At 38.6% G+C, this 19992-nt stretch overlaps 1 protein-coding gene across 1 annotated transcript; it reads right to left on the minus strand.

The window, feature by feature from the left end:
* Positions 1–4465: 4465 nt before the first annotated feature.
* On the minus strand, positions 4466–19126 carry ANKS4B (ankyrin repeat and sterile alpha motif domain containing 4B). Its single transcript, XM_043977697.1, has 2 exons — positions 18963–19126; positions 4466–5934 (listed from the first exon to the last, which is right to left on the minus strand). Exons 1-2 carry the CDS (start codon positions 19124–19126, stop codon positions 4848–4850), a joined length of 1251 nt encoding a protein of 416 aa, XP_043833632.1. The 3' UTR covers positions 4466–4847.
* Positions 19127–19992: the final 866 nt, after the last annotated feature.

The raw sequence follows: 19992 nt of genomic DNA on the forward strand, positions 1-19992 counted from the left end.
CAAAAGTTGTTGTTTCAAGGCAACAAGCATTTGTTAAGTATCTACTATGTTCTAAGAACTGTACTAAATACTGGGAATACAGAGAAGGTAAATAATAATCCCTGCTTTCAAAGAACTCTCAACCTAATGGGAGAAATAACATGCAAACAATTATATAAAAGAAAACCTATATAAGATAATTTTGGAGATAATCAACTGAGGGAAGACTCTAGCATTGCAGAGTATCATATGAGAATTTCTGAAGAAAGTTGGATTTTAGCTGGAAGTTGAAGGAAACTAGAGAAATCAGGAATTGGAGATGAGAAGGAATAGCATTCCAGCCACGAGAGTGACAGTTTTATATGCAGGGAGATAGGAGGTATAGTATCTATATACAACAAGGAGTCCAAGTTCATTAGATCATAGAGTGTATGTCCTGGAAAGGTAAAAGGGTGTCAAGTTATGAAGGACTTTGAATACTGAACAGAGGATATTTTATTTGATTCTTGAGGTAATAGGGAGATGCTGAAGTTTTATTACATGTGTATATATGTATGTGTGTGTGTGTGTGTGACATAGTCACATCTGAGCTGTAAGATCAGTTTGACAGGTGGGTGGATTAGAGAGAGACTTGTGGCAGGGAGACCAACCAGCAGGCTACTGAAATAGTTCAGGTATGACTGATAAAGGTCTACAGCAGGGTGGTGTCAGAAGAGAGTGTTAGAAAAGTGTCAGAAGAGAGAAGGTGGCATATATAAGAAGTTATCATGAGGGGGCAGCTAGGTGGCACAGTGGATAAAGCACTGGCCTTGGATTCAGGAGGACCTGAGTTCAAATCCAGCCTCAGACACTTGACACTTACTAGCTGTGTGACCTTGGGCAAGTCACTTAACCCTCATTGCCCTACCAAAAAAAAAAAAACATTAAAAAAAAAGTTATCATGAAGGTAAAATTGATAGGACTTGGAAACAAATTGAATATGGGAGAAAAGAGTCAAAAGTTGATAATGATACCTAGGTTTCAAACCTAGCTGATAAAGAGAATGGTAGTGTCCTTGATGGTAATAAGAAAGATAAGAAAAGGGAAGGGTTTGGGGATAAAAAGAATCAAGTCACCTCACCATTTGTAAGCTATTAAAATTAAGCTTTAAATTAATCTATTGAAACTTTAATAGCTTAACATTGCACTAAGTCTTTTGGGACATCATGTATATTTAGTACTGGCAGGGCTATCCACAGAAAAAGGAGAAAGAAGAGTTAAGGGGGAGTGGCAAAAGGGAAAGAATGGGGAAGGACCTGCTTCAAGGCTAGTAGAGGGGTCAGATTAGCCAGTGCCAGTGCCAGTGCCAATGCCTGCTCAAATAAAAGCAGTATAGGGAAAAAGATCACACTACAGAAATTGTTGTGAACTGCCTTTTGGATATCACAAAGGAAAATTCCATAAATGTCTTAAATTCACCATGTCCAAAACAGAACTTATTATCTTTACTTTTTGACCCAGCAATACCACTACTAGGTCTATATCCCAAGGAGATCAAAGGAAAAGGACTCATATATGTACACAAAAGTATTTGTAATGATTCTTTTTGTGGTGACAAAGAGTTGGAAATTGTGGGAATTCCCATCAATTAGGGAATGGCTGAACAAGTTATGGTATATGAATATGATGGAATGGTATTGTGTTGTAAGAAATGATGATAGAGATGGTTTTAGAAAAAGATGGGAAGACATATGAATTGATGCCAAGTGAAGTGAGCAGAAGTACTAAAACAATTTACATAGTAACAGTAATAATATAATGATAACCAACTGTGAAAGACTCAGTAATTCTATCAATTTAATGATCTACTACATCTCCAGTTATAATTAAAAATGCCATCCAGGGGCGGCTAGGTGGCGCAGTGGATAAAGCACCAGTCCTGGATTCAGGAGTACCTGAGTTCAAATCTGGCCTCAGATACTTGACACTTACTAGCTGTGTGACCCTGGGCAAGTCACTTAACCCCTATTGCCTGGCAAAAAAAAAAAAGCCATCCACCCATAGATAAAGAACTAGACTGAGTGCAGATTGAAGCATATTTTTTCTTTTCTTTATTTTTCTTGCCCCCTCCCAACATGGCTATCACAGAAATGTTTTTGCATGACTGCATATGTATACATATATACATATATATATACACATATTCATACATACATACATATGACACTTTGAGTGCACTGAATTTAGCTGTCATTGTGGAGAGCAACTGAGTGAGTTGAGCCATTATATTTTATTTCTGATGAAAAATGAACTGAGATAACTTGTATTCTGTCAGGAAGACATTTTGAGGAGCATTCCTGAGGGGGAATTAAGAGAGGAACTGCCACCCTGAGGGAATTGAATTGTTGGATTGTAGTTCCAGTGTTTTGGGACAGGCATTATTTGCAGCTGTTGAACACCCTATGGCCTTTCTCACAGCCTGTTACGTTGCTTAAATATTTATTCTATTTATTATCTATTACTGTTAATAAATTGCATAGTTAGTAATGTTAATGTTTGTTTAAGACTGAGTTTGGGGTTTGCACCTGAGAGAGAAGAGATAGCTTATGGGAAAGGAGGTTCCCTCAGTTTTAACCAGGGTGAGGACTCAAAACTAACTAATTAAAAAGAGATTTTTTTCATTGTTAAGTAATTTTGGAGGTAATTTCTGATCATCCTTACTAGATTGAACACAGTGAAAGAAAAGTCATTTATGAGGTAAGAAATTATATAGAAATACTGTGGAATGAGGATTCAGGATGTTTGTCCTCCAGAGTACCTGGGAGGCATTTCTCTCATATTGCATCATCTATACATTTTATAATTATCTGTCTATGGGATGCATTCTATGAACATAATAGAATCTTATGAATATTATTATTCCATAAAAATCAATATGCTCTTGTCTCCTTATTCTATTACCACTATTCCCTTTCCAAAACTCCAACCCAGGATTTCTCCCATCAACCTTCTCTCTTATTTGCTGCTGAAGCAGATGGAGTCAGTTATACACTGTGATGATTAGGTCCCCTCTATATGTGTGCTATTTATAATGTGATCATGGCTATCATGACAGGTGAGCCTGCCCCTGATCTTCACTAGGGCACTTCCAGGGGCACAGGTGTTAGACAATTTAATTCATATCCAGGATCTTGCCAAAAAGGGCATAAATTAAATACAGATTCAATGTACAACATAGATTAGGTATAGGGCAGCAATTTATTTGGCTAAAAGTGTCGAGAGTAATTAGAGCAAACAGGTGAGCCTCATCTTTGGGACCATGGGCCACTTCTAGTGGACCATGTATATTCTGCTCACACCGAAGTGCTTGGTGCTTTGAGATGATGTAGCAAACTTTCTGTCATCTGTCAAGTGTCTGTCTGTGTCTCTCTGTCTCTGTGTCTTTCTCTGTGTGTCTTTTTCTGTGGTCTGTCTTTTCCCTCTTTCTTGGACTTGCTAATAGGGGATGGATGGATTTATATCTGTTAGTTTCAGTCTATTCAGTAAAGGAAGAGCCAAGATATTCTGCTAAGAGGGGTCCTTGGGAAATGGGGAGCTTGAGGAGAGAGGTGTAGAGCTGTTGTTGTGGGGATCTTGATACCCTTTCCCATCTAGAGAGTAATACAGCACTGCCTCTTCACTCTTTCCCTCAACTTACACTCAAATTGAAGGTTGGTCCTGAAAGAAATCAAAGTCTTAAGTGGATGAATAAAGCACCTTTAATTGAGACAACAGGGTAGCAAACCTTCTCTCTGGCCTTCTATTGTTCATGTTTCTTTCAAGGTGCATCTGAGGTAAAAAAATCATTCTCTGTTGGGATAAGGCAAGGAATATATTGCCCCCAAAAGCCATTGCAGTGAGAATTCCCCATTTTTATAAAGAACATGCTAAGGAACTTAAAGAGTCTTAAAATGATTCATCCTTTATATTTATTCACCATTTGTTGGGTTTGGCAAGAAACACCTGATGAATACATTTGATTTGGGAGCATGGAGTACTAATAAAGAAGACAGTGTCAGAGAATGTGACTTTGAACACCATCTAGGTTTTTGCTCTGAGAGTCAGAATCATCTAGTTGCTAGAAAGTGATTTTGGTGTTGTGGGTGGTTAGTAGACACAGAGTGCGTGTTGGTCACTCTGTGATATCAATGCCAAGTGATCATCCAAAGTTGAGGTGAGGGACCCCTCTGTATAGTCAGAAGAAGAATTTGAATATAAAAAGTTGGTCATAATATGTTGAGGAATGCTATTTCAGCTTCAAAGTTGAAACCAGAAAGAAGGAGCTTTTTTTTCTTCATTGTCATTCACTAGACCTTTACCGAGGATGAATCAAAAAAGACACTTGAAAAGTATCTTGTGGGGGCAGCTAGGTGATACAGTAGATAAAGCACTGGCCCTAGATTCAGGAGAACCTGAGTTCAAATCCAGCCTCAGATACTTGATACTTATTAGCTGAGTGATGCTGGACAAGTCACTTAACCCTCATTGCCCCACAAAAACAAAATAAAACAAAACAAAAACAAAAACAAACAAACAAACAAATCCAAAATGTAGCTTATGAAATGAGACAACCATTTCCATGTTCCCTTGGTCTCTTCATGATGCTCAGTGGTGGTTTATTTGGAAAGAGTATTCCCAGAGTTCAGGACGTGAAGAACTAAAGGAAGATTATTCCAGAAGGCAATGGGGGGATTTTCCAGGTTCCCATTTGGATTTGGGGTCTTATTTGTTTATTTTTTAGGTATAGAAAGAAAAGAGAGAGAAGCAGTGGCCTGCCATCAAGATATTTTCCAGACCTACATTATAAAAGCCACATAATCTTGACTTCTACTCCTGGACATACTTATTTATCAGAGGCTTGTGTCAGTCATCTGGCCCGGATGCTGTAGTAACTGCTTCCTCCTGCCTATGGCACTGAGGATTTTCTTCCTTGGGCCCAACTGCATTTGAATGCTCTGGAGATCCTCATCTGAGCAAAGTAAGAGGGCATCTAGATCTATTTTTTCTCTCATGAGGATGGGGATAAACTCACTCAGGTTCTGAGACATCAAGAACAATTCAAGGGGGGTAATATCTGCTTCATCTTCCTCCCATTCCATTTCATTCTCATTCCAAGGCACATCATCTTCATCCCCTTCTTCTATCTCTGACTCTGGGTTAGTCTCATCAGTGCTTCCTGGTCCTCCTTTCTGGAGTAATCCAGAAACTATATTAAAACCTATCTCTCTCTTGCTGTTTGGGATATCTTCAATGACTGAATTTCTTTTAAACACAATATTGCCCAGACCAGGACGGTTGAAAATGGACTCTTGCTGCACATCACTGTTCTCATCTTCAGTGAGCTGTATCTTGCCTTTGAAACCATTTGTGAATGACTCTTCCTCATCTTCCTGGAATACTTCCATCACATTTCGCTGCCCTCTCCTGCTCTCTTTCTCTGTTCCTTTTCCCATCTGGTCTTCTTCTGTGCTCCTATTCTTCTTAGCCCTTATCTTGAAGGTATCCATCAGACCCTTGGAGAATGTCCCAAATGCAGAAGAGTTTGAAGAAGATAATCTGGGAAAAGTGCCCTTAGAAGAAGTTAGAGTCCCAGCCTTCTCCTTGCTGAATGTGCGATTCATTCTATTCTGATGTTTATCCTGAAGCTTTTCCCAATCTTTAATTTGCTTCCTGACGTTTCTTTGGGCCTGTTCCTTCTGTCTGGCCACCTTTTTTGGGTTCAGGATGCTCTGGTCCCTGGCAGCTTTGTCTAGCAAGTTAACACATTCATTCTGCTCTCTGCTGGCAGCAGCATCCAGTGGAGATTGTAGGTCATTGTCTAGGGCAAATATATTGGCACCAAAGTTGATTAAAAATGAGACACAGTGGATATGTCCATTGGAGGCTGCACAATGGAGGGGAGTTTTCCCCCAGATGTCACATTTATCAGGATCCCCCCTAGAAGAGAAAGTGTAGGAAACATGTTAGTGCCCTGTCATTCATTCACTCATCACCTATTATGTATCAAGAACTGTCCTAGGTACTAAGCATGCAAAACAAAACTAAAACAGCCCCTGATCTCAAGAAGCTTATGTTCTATTGGTAATAAACAGCATGAACACAGAACAGTGGACATAGAATAGATACAAAGTACTTTCCCAAAGGGGGAGGACCCTAACTAGTGGGGAGGTTTCTTCTGAAGGTGGCACTTGAGTTGAACTTTGAAATAAACCAGAGAATCTGTGAGGGGGGCAGCTAGGTGGCTCAGCAGATAAAGAACCAGCCCGGGATTCAGGAGGACCTGAGTTCAAATTTGACCTCAGACACTTGACACTTCATAGCTGTGTGACCCTGGGCAAGTCACTTAACCCTCATTGCCCCACGAAAGAAAGAAAGAAAGAAAGAAAGGAAGGAAGGAAGAAAGAAAGAAAGAAAGAAAGAAAGAAAGAAAGAAAGAAAGAAAGAAAGAAAGAAAGAAAGAAAGAAGAAAAAAAGAGAGTCCGTGAGGTGGAGAGATGACGCATATACGTTTCAGACTGGGGGGAAAATCTTTGTGCAAAGATCTGAAGTGAGAGACAGGAAGTCATATGCTGGGAAAAACAAAATTAAACAAAAAAAGTTTGGCTGGAATTTAAGAGTTTGTAAATGAGAGTATTGTGATAAACCTAGAGAGGAAGACTGAAGGCAGATTATCTTTTAAAGCCCTTAAGAGAGAAATTTTATTTTATTCTAGAGTCAAAAAGGAACCACTGGAATTTCTGAACAGGGGAGCAATGTAATCAGAACTGTGCTTTAGGAATATCAATTTGGTGTCCATGTGTAAGATTGATTGGAAAGAAGGAAGGCTAGAGGTTAAAAGACCATTTAGGAGGTTATCAAAATAAGCTAGGCAAGAGGTGGTAAGGACCAAAAGTAGGTTGATGGTCCCAGGTGTGGTGAGAAAGAGATGTACAAGAGAGAATTAATGGAGATAGCATTGATAAGAATTAGTAATTGATTAAGTATGAGAGTTAAGGAAGAGGGAAGAGTTCAGGATGGATGATTCTAGGATTGTCAACCTGGATGGTTAGATGGATAGTGTTATCTTCAACAGAAATAGGTACATTAGGAAGGGGTAAGGGTTAGGGAAAAAGGATAATGAGTTATATTTTAGATGTATGGAAGTTGAGGGTGCCTATGGGAAATCCAGTTCAAAATATGCAATAGGCAGCTGGTGAAGTGAGATCCAAGGATCCAAGAGTGATACTGGGGCTGGATATAATTGATCTGGGAGTTGTTTGCATAGAGGTTGTGACTGCATATGGGGAAACCAATGATATTCTTGAGAGAAACTGTAGAGAAAGAAGAGAAGAGGGCTCTGGAGTTCAGCCATGCATAGGAGTTGGGACATTAATGATAACCCAACAAAGAAGACTAAGCGGTATCCATGTAAGGAGGGAAAAAATAGGAAAAAGCAGTCACAAAAACCTAAGGAGGAGAGAGTGGTCAATATTATTAAAAACTGAGAGGTCAAAAAGGATGAGGACTGAGAAAAGGTCATTAAATATGACAATTAATAAATCATTGCTAACCTTGGAGAAAATAGTTTACCTTGAGTAATGGAATCAGAAATGAGATATTTATTGTACTGTGGTTGAGAAGTGAGTAAATGGAGGTAATATATGGAGATAGTTTTTTCTAATAGTTTAAGCTATGATGGGAGGAAACATAGGATGGTAGTTTGAATGTTCAGTAGAGTAAAATGATGGCTTTTTTTTAAGATTGAAGGATATCTGGACATGTTTGTAAGCAGTAAGAAAGGAGCCACCATATGAGGGAGAGATTGAAAACTAGAGAGAGTGTGGCTAATGAAGGAATATGCTCCTAGAAGTGACTAAAGGGAATGGCATCAGGAGTATGAGTTGAGGAAGTAGCATTGCCAGGAGAAGGGCCAGCCAGCTCTTCTCAGACTAGAGCAAAGGAAGAAAGAGTGGAGAATAATAGGAAGGTGATTTGAAGTGTAGACCTGGGGAGAAGAGGGAGCTCAATTATGGTGGATGGTTCTGATTTTTTCAGTGTTGTTCAGGAAGATAGACAATCATGAAATTAGGCTGATAAGGGTCATCACTGATGGGACTGGAAGGCCCTGACATTCCTAAAATTATCCCTAAATGCCATCTTTCTAATACAAAGGCCAACACAGAACAGGAAGTAGATCCAGGAGAATTTGGTGGGGAAAGAATAACCATCAGGGTGCTTGAAAAAAGGACAAAAATAAGTGGGAAGGGCACAGTTTGTCATGGACTTATAAATGAATGGAAAAGGGGCAGCTAGGTGGTACAGTGGATAGAGCACCAGCCCTGGAGTCAGGAGGACCTGAGTTCAAATCCAGCTTCAGACACTTGACACTTACTAGCTGTGTGACCTTGGGCAAGTCACTTAACCCTCATTGCCGAACCAAAAAACAAAACAAAACAAAATCAAAAATAAATGAATGGAAAAAACATTTCTTAATACTTATTATGTGCCAGGCAAAAAAGTGGCAAGAGTCCTAAAGCTTAGTCCTAAAGCTGAATTTCCTGAAGAAAGCTCAAGTCAACTAAAAGAGGTAGAGTTTTGAAAAGAAAAAAAACTATATTATTGAGAAAAAAAGAGGATGATAGAAGGGACAGGACTTTTGCTTGAAATGAAGATGGATGGGAAAAGAGAAAGTAGAGCTGCTCATTTCTCATTGTGCTGGCTTTCTTTGCAAAGGAGAATGGCCTTTGAACTGTCAATGACAGAACAAAAATGGCCAAAGGGGAGGTGATACTCAAGATAAGTAAGGAATGAGGAAAAGGGCACTTTACTGCCCTTGATCAATTCATGTTGCCTCGCCCAATTCAACTGGGCGTCCTGAAATACTCAAAGAACTGGCAGATGTGATGGCTGGTTCACTGTCTGGGATATTTGAAATAGAGTGGAAAAAAAGGAGAGGCACTGTGGGGCTGGAGAAAGGCAAGTGTTATTTCAGTTTCCAGAAGAAGGAAATAAAGTCTTCATTGAGCAAAGATTCCTGGGAAAATTCTAGTTGAATCCTTTAAAGAAATAGTTAAGCCAAAGACACAATGATTTTAAAGAGCCAGCACAGCTTTGTCACAGATAGGTCATACCAAACTAATCTCATTTCCTTTTATGACAGGGTTACTAAACTGGTGGTTCAGGAAAACATATAGTTTACCCAGATTTAAGAAGAGTATTTGATAAAGGATTCCATACTATTCCTGCAAGAAAAATAGAGAGATGTGGGTCAGATGGTTATAGTTAGATTCTGAACTGGATGAAAGGCCAGACATGCTTGTAAGCAGTAAGAAAGAACTCTGTGGATAAGAAAAGATCAAAGTGTAGTAATTAATGGTTCAGTGAAAAAATAAACTTGGCTGGAGGTCTCTAGGGCAAGGATCCAGGTATCTAAATGGTCATGGCCCTGTGAGATGTAACAATTTTAATGATGACTTGGATAAAGGCATGAATAGTGTAGCCATCAAATTTACAAATGTCACAAAGTTGAGAGGGAGAGCTACTATACTGGATGGCAAGAACTGGGATCCAAAATGATCCCAACAGTCCTAGAGCACTGAGCTAACTCTAATAAGGCAAAATAAAATGCAAATAAGTGTAAAGTTTTACTTAAGTATCAAAAAATCTACCCTGTCCAGTTCAGTTTGGAATATAGAATACCAAGTCTGGAAAGATAGACTCGCCAAATGGGGAGTTTGGTTTTAACTTTGAGGCTAGAGACATGAGCAAACCTGTACTTTAGAAAGCTATCTGTTGGAGCCCTCTCTTTGTCTAAAGTCCTGCTTCTTAAAATGTGGGTTGTGACCTCATGTGATGTTATGTGGGGGTTGCAAAAAATTTGGCAACACTAAAAGCTTGTGTTTACCTATTTTATATACCTATATTTCCAGAGATGCATAAAAATTTCTTGGGCAAAAAGGAGTTGCAAATGGAAAAAGTTTAAGAAGCCCTGGTCTAAAGTACACCTATTTTAACTTCATTACCCCCAAAGGCTATGGAACCAAGGAGAATGCTGTAGGTAAAGTTTACCTAAATTTTAGCAAAGTATTTTATAAAGTATCTCATATTACTCTTATGGAAGAGATAGAGAAGGGGCGGCTAGGTAGTGCAGTGGATAAAGCACCAACCCTGGATTCAGGAGGATGTGAGTTCAAATCCGGCCTCAGACACTTGACACTTACTAGCTGTGTGACCTTGGGCAAGTCATTTAACCCTCATTGCCCCACCCCCCAAAAATAGTGTACTTGAAAGAGATAGAGAGATGAGGGTTCAATGATAATGTAGTTTGAAGGATTTGAAACTGGTTGAAATAAAGTAATAAATGACAATTTGTCTAAAGGTGTCCATTGAAATGTTCCAGGGGCTGTTCTTGGCCCTGTGCTATTTTTATCATGTTTATCAATGACTTAGATAAAGGGATAGATGGCATATTTATCAAATTTGTCATCCACTGTGCTAGCTACCCCTCCCAGTTCTGTTGGCGATCCCTCCCAGTTTTTAGCATCTGCAGAGTCAGAATACCAGAAGGTTTCAACAGCTTAGAGCACTGGGTTGACTCTAATAAGATGACATTCAATACAGATAAATGTAAAGTTTTAACTTTAGGTGAAAAAAATAGCTTCACAAGTATAGAATTGTTGGACAATTTGTCTAAAAAAGACATGGGGTTTTAATGGACAGTAAGCTCAATGATCCAGCAATATGAAGTGGCAGCCAAAAAAAAACTAATGTGACCTTGGACTGCATTTAGAGGGGCATAGCTTCAAGACATATAGAAGTGCTATCTCTATGTACTTTAGCATGATAAGACCATATCTCCAGTATTTTGTTAGGTTCTGGGCATCACAGTTTAAGAAGAATATTGATAAGCTTGAGGAAGCCAACCAGGAAGACAAAGGGACCTGAATCCATATTCTGTGAGAATGTTGTTGTTTGGTTGTTTTTCAGTCCTGTCTGACTCATTATAACCCCCATTTGGGGTTTTCTTGGCAAAGATACTAAAGTGGTTTGCCATTTCCTTCTCTAGCTCATTTTACAGATAAGGTCTGCAAAATATATTTCATCCTCAAAATAACCTTGGAAGGTTTATTGTTCAGTCATTTCAGTCATGTCTAACTCTTCTTGACCCCATTTGAGTTTTTCTTGGCAAAGACACTGGAGTGGTTTGCCATTTTCTTCTCCAGCTCATTTTACAGATTAGGAAACTAAGACAAACAGGGTTAAGTGACTTGCCCAGGATCACACAGCTAGGAAGTGTCTGAGGCTGGATTTGAACTCAAGTCTTTCTGACTCCAGGACAGGACAGGTACACTGTGCCACATAGCTGCCTCCCATAAGAAAAGGACAAAGGAAATTAGGATGTGTATTCTAGGAAAAGAGAATGAGTTTTCTGATAGGACATAAGAGCTGTCATCAAGTATTCAAAACACTGTCCTGTGGAAGAAAGATCAGACTTGTTCTGTTCTGCTAAAAGATAGAACAAAGAGCTATGAACAGACACCGCTAAAGGGAAAATTGAAGTTTAACATCAGGAAAAACTTCGTTATGACTATACCTATCCAAAATGAAATGGGATGCCTTAGGAAGTGGCAGGCTCTTCTTCACTGGAAGTCTTCAAGCAGAGGTTGGATGAACACTTGTTGAATATGTAATAGAGGAGATTCCTTATGTATATGGGGTTGGACTAGATGGACTCCCAACTCTACAGTTCTAAAATATGACACACATGCACAAAAATGAGTGTATACAAAATCAAATGAATCTTTAGGGCAAATGAATAGACCTAAAAATTATGTGATAAGTAATGGAAGGATTGGATCTGTCTTCCCATTCTGCAGACAGCTTTGTGAAGTTTACAATTTCAAATTAAAGGGTTTAACATTCTCTTGGTCTACTAAAAAGAAAATCAGAAAATACCTCAAACAGATAACAGTGGTCGAGTACAATCATAAATGCTTGAAAAAAAACAACCCACAGGCAAGTGAGATTTTCCCATGTCATGGGGTTCCAAATGGTATTTCCAGTGTGGAGAAATTGCATTAAGAAGGACAAATATGATTATACAAGTATGCTCTGCTTTAAGGAAATCCGATTTGCAAAATTCCATATTTATAAAACAGACACATCAGGAAATAAAATGTCATATTGTGAAAGAATTAAACACTTCACAGAAGAGTCTATTGCAAAATTCCTTAACGGTGAGCATCTAAAGTATATTTAAAATGTTTGAACCTACAAAAATTTAATTTATACAAAATTTTTCAGGAATGCAGTTGTATAAGGTGGGACACAACTGTACAAATTTGAGGGTCTCTTTGGCATTGAACAATCAAAAAGTTTGTCATTGTGTGTTAACTCTCCTCAGATTTGAATCATTTGCAGAGTCAGGCTCCAAAAAGGTCTCAATAGAACATATTGGGCTGAATCTAAGAAGATGAAATCCAATATGATATATGTGAAGTTTTACATTTGGGTTAAAATTTCTTTGCCACAAGGAAGGAATTTTCTGTTTCTATACCTGTCTTCAAAGTTAACTCCATCCTAAGAACAATTGTTCCCCATTTTTAGAAATTATTGCCCATTCCTGTACTGTTGTACAGAGATAGTTCTTATCCTTGAGGCTACAATTTCTATTTATAATCAAGTCCTTACAAATAATTTGAAGGGATCTTAGGTTATAGGATCATAGATATTGGGCAGGAAGAGACTTTGGAAGTCACTGAGTCCTATCCCCTCACTTTACAGATGGATAAACTGAAGCCCAAAGGGTTACATAATTTGCCTCAGGTCACACAAGTGATGCTTGACAGAGATGAGATTTGAACCCAGGTCTTCAGATTCTGGATGACTAATGTAGCTCTGTGGATAGAATGCTAGGCCTGGAGTCAGGAAAACTCATCTTCCTGCGTTCAAATCTGGCTTCTGACACTAACTAGGTATGTGACCTTCGGCAAGTCACTTCATCCTGTTGACCTCAGTTTCCTCACCTGTAAAAATGAGCTGGAGAAGAAAATGGCAAACCAGTCCAGTATCTTTGCCAAGAAAACCCCAAATGGGGTCATGAAGAGTCAGACATGACTGAAAATAACCAAAAAAATAACTTCAGATTCTAAATCCTACACTCATTCTGGCCATTAGAATGAAAGGAAATCTTACCAAAAAAAATTTATAGCCAGGGACCATTTGTGGTGGCTTTAGCATGTTGGATATATACTATGTGGAGAAGTAATATAAAGCCATGAACAAGAATCATACAGGATAAAGAAATGTAGTGGGGTTGCAATCTGAACCAATGGGAGAAGTATCTACATGAGAGAAATCTATTAAAGTCAAAGTCATCTTCAGATTTGGTGAACTTGCCATCTATAACTTGATCTGAGTTATTGATTAAAATGTTCAATACCACAGGTCCAATCACAGAGAACTGAGTTACTGGATGGTCTCTCTCCTGGTTATTACTATGGAGAGGCATTCTTTGACACTTATTCCCTGTGTGAACTTGGGCAGGCCCTTAATTTCCCTGGGCCTTATTTTCCTCATCTTGAAAACAAGAGTGTTCACTGACTGAAGTCCCTTCTAGATTTAGAGCTATGATACTATGACCATCCAAGAAAGAGACTGGCCTACACTTGGGAACACAGATGATCATTCAGCTGTAGTAGTAATAGTCTATAACTTACTGCACAGTACTCTCCATAATAGTTCAGATTTCAGTCTTGTTTTGTTTTGTTGTTTTAATGGCTTGTGAGTGCTTACTCCTCAACTCTAAGCACCTGTTTAAAATTTTTCCAGCCATTTAATGCCACTCAACTTCCTCTGTGTGTGTGTGTGTGGTGTAATGAATGGGGTTAAGTGACTTGCCTAGGGTCACACAGCTAGTAAGTGCAAAAGTCTGAGGTCAAATTTGAACTCAGGTCCTCCTGAATCCAGGACCATATCTCTTTTCATTGTACCACCTAGCTACTTCAACTTCCTTTCCTAAGTATCAACAACTTCATAGCCATATCTCCCTCCTTTTTATCCTTGCACCAACCTTCTATAGGTTTCACTAACTTTCCCCACCCACTGATCCTCTCTATTAATTTGCTTTACTCTCTAATTGTTCCACTAACCTTTTCTAACTTCCCTTTCCTCATCTTGAAACTACTTCCTTAGGGGCAGCTAGATGGGTACAGTGGATAAAGCACCTGCTCTGGATTCAGGAGGACCTGAGTTCAAATCTAGCCTCAGACACTTGACACTAGCTGTGTGACCCTGGGTAAGTCACTTAACCCACACACAAAAAAGAAACTACTTTTTCCTTATCCTTTTTAAATTTGATAATTCTTCAGATTTTACTACCTAATCTTATGCCACTGCTAAGTGGCATGGGGGATAGACTAGTGTCCTTGGAGTCAGGAATACCTAAGTTCAAATCTAGCCTCAAACAGTAATTAGCTAAGCAATCATGGGCATCACTTAATTTCTGTCTGCCTCAGTTTCTTTATCTGTAAAACGGGAATAACAAAAGCACCTATATCCCAGGAGGACAGCTAGGTGACAAAGTGGATAAAGTGCTAGACCTGAAGTCAGAAAAACCTGAGTTCAAATTCAGCCTCAGGCACTCACCAGCTATGTGATCCTGGGCAAATCACTTAACCCTGTTGACCTATTTCCTCATCTGTAAAATGAGCTGGAGAAAGAAATGGCAAACCACTCCAGTGTCTTTGCCAAGGAAACCCTAAATGGTGTCAAGAAGAGTAAGACACAACTGAAATGACTGAACAACAAACCTTCCAAGGTTATTGTGAGGATGAAACATATTTTGCAAACCTTAAAACACTATATAAATCCTAGCAATTATTAGTAGCATTATCATTATCATATCCTATTTAACTGTCCTTGACCATGCTCTTTTTTTCAACCCAGAAATAGAATGTGGATCAGCATGTAGGCTTGGAGACTATTCTTAAAGCTTTCCTTATTTTATCCCATTTCACAAATTTTTTTCTTGCCAAATTTAACCTCTGACATATCTCAGTGGTCAAAACCCTTTCAAGACACCTGACCAATGTTCCCCTCCTCATCTGGATTCAATTCTTCTCTCTTCTTACACTTTTCTCATAGAAGCAAAAAGTAGCCCTGTCTTTGGTATCTTCCCTGCCTATAGATACTCAGTGAATTGCTCACATACTGTCTTCATAATTGTGTCACTTACAGCATAAATTTCCTCTATGTATATTTGATCCAATCCAGTTACTTTTCCCACCTTGCTTCTCTTTAGTACCATTTCTACCTCCCCTATGAGTACAAGTGTGATGGTTCTCCTATCGTTATTGATGGAAACACGTTATAAAAAAATCCTGATACGGGATGACCCTGGGCAAGTCATTTAATCCTCATTGTGCTGCAAAACAAAACAAAACAAAACAAACAATCCTTATAAATTGTTTCCATTTTCTTATTTGTTGTTCTCTATCCTTTTTCATCTCTAAATTTTCTTGGGATGAATTTGATTAGATCTATTGTCAAACTTTCTTTAAATTGGTTCTAGTCTATATTGTTTCTCTCCCATAACCTTCACCGTTTCTCTCTGATTTATCAGTGGATACTGCTTATAATCTTCCATCATCCCTCTACACAAGGTTTTACAAATGAGTTTTATTTTGTTGGTGTTTCCTTTGACTCCTATTTCCTTCTCTTTGGTGAAAAAAATCAAGAGTTTGCTGACTACAGCACCTTTTAGGCTCTTTGAGTCTCCATTTTGTCATTAATTTGTATGAATTAAACTAATGTATGAAGTGCCTGTCTGAGACAATGCCCTCTCTACCATTATCACCCCTTTCTCGTTATCAATAACTTGTTTGTATAGGTCAGGATTAAATTGTTTCAATTGTATACCATATATTTTATTTCATTTTATTCTTTCTTCTTGCTTTGTATTAATTTTTGTCTTTGTTCTCACAAGTCCATAGTCTGACTGGGCAGGGATGACTCACACACTCAAAATGAATCATTTCTAGATGTTAAAAAGATAATCAATTTTTTGTGTTGCTGTGTGGTGCTCGGCATGTCTAGAGCTTAATAATTCTTTCACTTAAGAAAATAATCTTGGCATGTAGGCTTAAGGCTTCTTTGGATTCTCTCATTCTTTTTTGTTGGTCCATTTTCCCCCCAATGTATTTCTTGCTATTGTTACCTAGTCCTACCTTTGCATTGAAGTGATTAAGTGTCCAAGTGTGTGCTGATTTAATTTGGAAGATCTTATCAAGTTCATCATATAATTTTTCTACCTTTTCATTCCACACAATAAATATTAGTATATGTTATGATTATTTTCATAGTGGTCTTTTTGAAAATACATATCATGAGCATCATATTAGATGACTAAATATTCTATGTATTGATGTTTCTTATCGTTTTGGGATGCCTAATAAAACCAACTGCCGGTTCCTTTGTCTTTCCAAGGAATGCCTATGAACCATCCTTCTATTTAGCTGCAATTTATTTCGATTTTGTTTATAGTAAGCTTGTCAAGATAGATACTATTCAGTTCTATATTTAAATATGCAATGGTGGCCATCCCATGGAACATGCATGTAGCTGAGCTGAGCTCCCTTGGGACATCTCTGTTGGGCCACATATGCTGGGTTGGTGATAGGACTTAATTGTTTGGGATGATAAAACAATCTCATTATTGGTCCCTTGGTCCATCAGACAGTGGCAAGGGCTGCCTGCATCAAAAAGGGTTGGGCACTGAGCCACATTCATGTTTTCCAGCACATTATAGAAGAACCAAGAATCTACTTATTCAATTCTGAGGCTGAAAAGGAAAACCTTCAAGGCCATCTAGTTTAACCCCTTGCTTCTAGGAAAGATTATACATAAATTATCCTGGGCAGCTGTTTCTACAATTTTTTTTGTTTGTTTTTTTGTTTCTATAATTCTTAAAGATCTCTGTGGAGTGAAATTTAGAGTGTGTTTTTTCTCTTCCCTTTTTTACATTCCTTTCCTTCCCCATTCCCATCTCTCCACTACAACTCCCCATGTTAATCCCAACCCTGTCATGTATTGTACTGAGACTGGCAGCTTTTGAAAGTATCTGGCTTAGGTTCCAACTCTTTTCCCCTAGTTTTCTTCTCTGACCTGAATAACATCATGAAAGAGCATCTTCCCCATTCCTACCAATCATCCCATAGCACCCTTCACTCAATCTGACAGAATTATGCTGTGTTGGCTAACCAGTGTTCTGATATTTTGGCAAGGTCTCCTTTCTTTTTCTAAGTGAATAATCCTTTTTGGCAGAGACTGGCTTTTGAACCTTGTTCTATTATTCACTGAGAATTAGTGAGCTTCTTGAGTAAAATGCAAGGGATTCTGTGGTAACCTTACCTTGAGTAGCCATATGATTCTTTTCTGCACTTGGAGTAGGGTAGATAAACTGGATTCTGAAGAAATTATTGATGGCATTCTGCTCAAGGTTAACCCTATATGTAAATAAGTAGGTAGGCACCATCCTACAGGCATATGGAACGCTCACTGCCTAAAACTATTCTTACCTTTCGGGTTTGTAATCACCACCTGTGGATTATAAATGGAGTAGAGGACAAAATTGGAAAGGGCTACCATTAAGGTAGTTTACCTGGGAATGACTTTCAAGCCCTCATCCATGAACACATTGGGTAAAGCTAGTTTATTAGATCATCTTTGAACCTAATGAGAAATGGTAAGTAAATTTCAAAGAGAAGATAAGTAGAGAAAGTTTAGGGGTGAGGGAGTCAGGGAACAGCAGGAGAGTAGCAAACTAGGGGAGAATTTTCCCCATAATTGGGACCTGGGGAAGGGGGTGTTGATGTCAAAGTTGAATAGAACACATTAAATTTTGCTAACTTCACAACTCTGTCTAGGGACTGGCCTTGACCCTGACATTCCCCATAATAAGCATCTTTTCCATTTCCTTCCTCCTTTTCTGCTTATGCCTTCTCTCTACCTCTCTCCCACCCCTTTATTCCACACCCCCACCTCCACATTTCTTAGTCCTATTAATGGTCCTCAGTATTAAGCAGATTACTAATGCCTCAATTAGAGCAAAGAGAGATCATTGTTTAGACCTATGTTGGATGAAGCATTTCCATAGTCAGGTAAACTCAAAATCCTAGCTATAGCTTATTAAACTACAGCTCATAAATAAGCTTATGGCCCAACCTTGAAACTTGGTCTTACTACAGTGATAGGGAACCAGATCTTCAAGGAAAAAAAAACCCTTCATGCTGAGATTTCATAGGTGAAGAGAAAAGAAAAATTCTATAAACTGGAATTTATATTGGTAATATTCTTGGAAATAGAACTTCTTAAAGGTTGAGCATTTACTTTGGGGTAAAGGATTCATAAAATAATAGAATCACTTCTCCCCTACCCCCAATTCCCACCCATTTAAACTGCATTTTAAAACCATGCCAAATACATGGAATTGGTCCACTTGAAAATCTTCAACAAAGATGATTATGCATTTATCCTTAGCAACCCATTCCAATGTCTCTAGCTTATAATAGTCAGAAACTTATTTTTTGTTTTTCTTTCCATTTTAACCCAGGTCATCCTGCTCCATGCTAAATGGCAAAAAAACAAAAACAAAAACAAAACAAAACAAAACAAAAAAACCCCTAGTGTCAGCTCATTGGTTTTTTAAAAAAACAACAACCCTGCATTTCTGTATCTATCTATCTATCTATCTATGTCTATTATTATCATCATGCTCATTATTATTGAGATAGGCCTGTCATTCAGTATCGTACAACACAAGGAAGGGGTGCTAACTATAGGATTTCCTTTTTTCCCAAGGAGATAATTGTTTAAAGACTTCAGGAAAAAGCCATAGGATTTGCCCTGAGTGCCATTCACATTACTTCCCTATGAAAAAAATTCCCCAGGTAACTTGGCCTTTCTCACAATCTATAGCCTAAACTTACCCCCTGCTACAGATGATCTCCAGGGCTTCCAAGTTGCCATGGTAGGCTGCCAGGAGTGTGGGGGTCATGCCATCTTCATCAGAAAGATTGAGATCCCTCTTGGTAGCCTCTTTCAGAATTTCCAGGTAGCCATCAGTTGTGGCCTGGTGGTACCGGGTTGACATTTTAAATTAAGCTCTTCCCTTACCCCACTCAGCACTCATAGAGTGTCCTAAGTGTTCTGCCAGGCAAAATAGCCTACCCAGCAGCCCTGCCTCAATGGAGAGGGTTAATCAGTGACTATAAGCTGCTGTTCCACCTTCAACAAGGTAGAAATCTGAGGGCAAAGCTCATCACCTGTCAGCGTCCCTGGGAGGAAACCAGGAAAGTGCTTAGATCTGAAAGTGGACATTTTTATTTCCAGAATGGCTGTGCTATTGGTTATTTTATTTCCCTCATACTCCCAAGTATTTCACAGTTGGGGGGGTGGCACGGGAATGGGAACTGAAACAGTAGATAAGTCACTAGCTAATTATCATAAAGGTGACATAGGCAATATAGTCACTGAACAATAGAAGACAGTCATCATCATCATATAATCGAGCACTACTCTCCAGATTTTATTGGGAAAGTGTCCTTTTAAAGTCTATAACTATGCTTTCCTCTCTCCTGTCATCTCTGCCCCCAGATTTCATTGTCACAAAGAAGACTTATTCTAAGGGGCTGCTTCTAGACTTCACGTATCTTCCATTCTCAGCTACCTCCCAACAATAATTAGAGATGAAAGCTGCCCTTTGATACCTTTCCTGGTTGCCATGTAAATAGTAGGAGGAGTAGCTAAAATGATTGAGTCATTTAGTTGCAAAGAGGAATAAATTCTGCTAGGGCAGGGTAAATTTATTAGGACTAACTTAGGAATGAAGGAGGAATCCAGGAAAAATGTTGATTCATTTATGAAAAAACTTAATCTGTAGAATGTTAAACTTGGTATCTTTCTGATTTTGACTTCTTTTTTCTCTAGATAATGCCTCTTTGTCTCTCAACCAATGTA

Source organism: Dromiciops gliroides, chromosome 1 (assembly GCF_019393635.1).
Source record: "Dromiciops gliroides isolate mDroGli1 chromosome 1, mDroGli1.pri, whole genome shotgun sequence".
Lineage (NCBI taxonomy): Eukaryota > Metazoa > Chordata > Mammalia > Microbiotheria > Microbiotheriidae > Dromiciops > Dromiciops gliroides.

What these genes read in the sequence shown, in the direction of transcription:
- ANKS4B (XM_043977697.1), bottom strand. Translation starts at nt 19,126, where the DNA reads ATGTCAACCCGGTACCACCAGGCCACAACTGATGGCTACCTGGAAATT. An exon ending in GAGATCATCTGTAGCAGGGG is followed by an intron (nt 5,935 to 18,962) that starts GTAAGTTTAGGC and finishes TTTCTCTTCTAG; the next exon opens with GGGGGATCCTGATAAATGTG.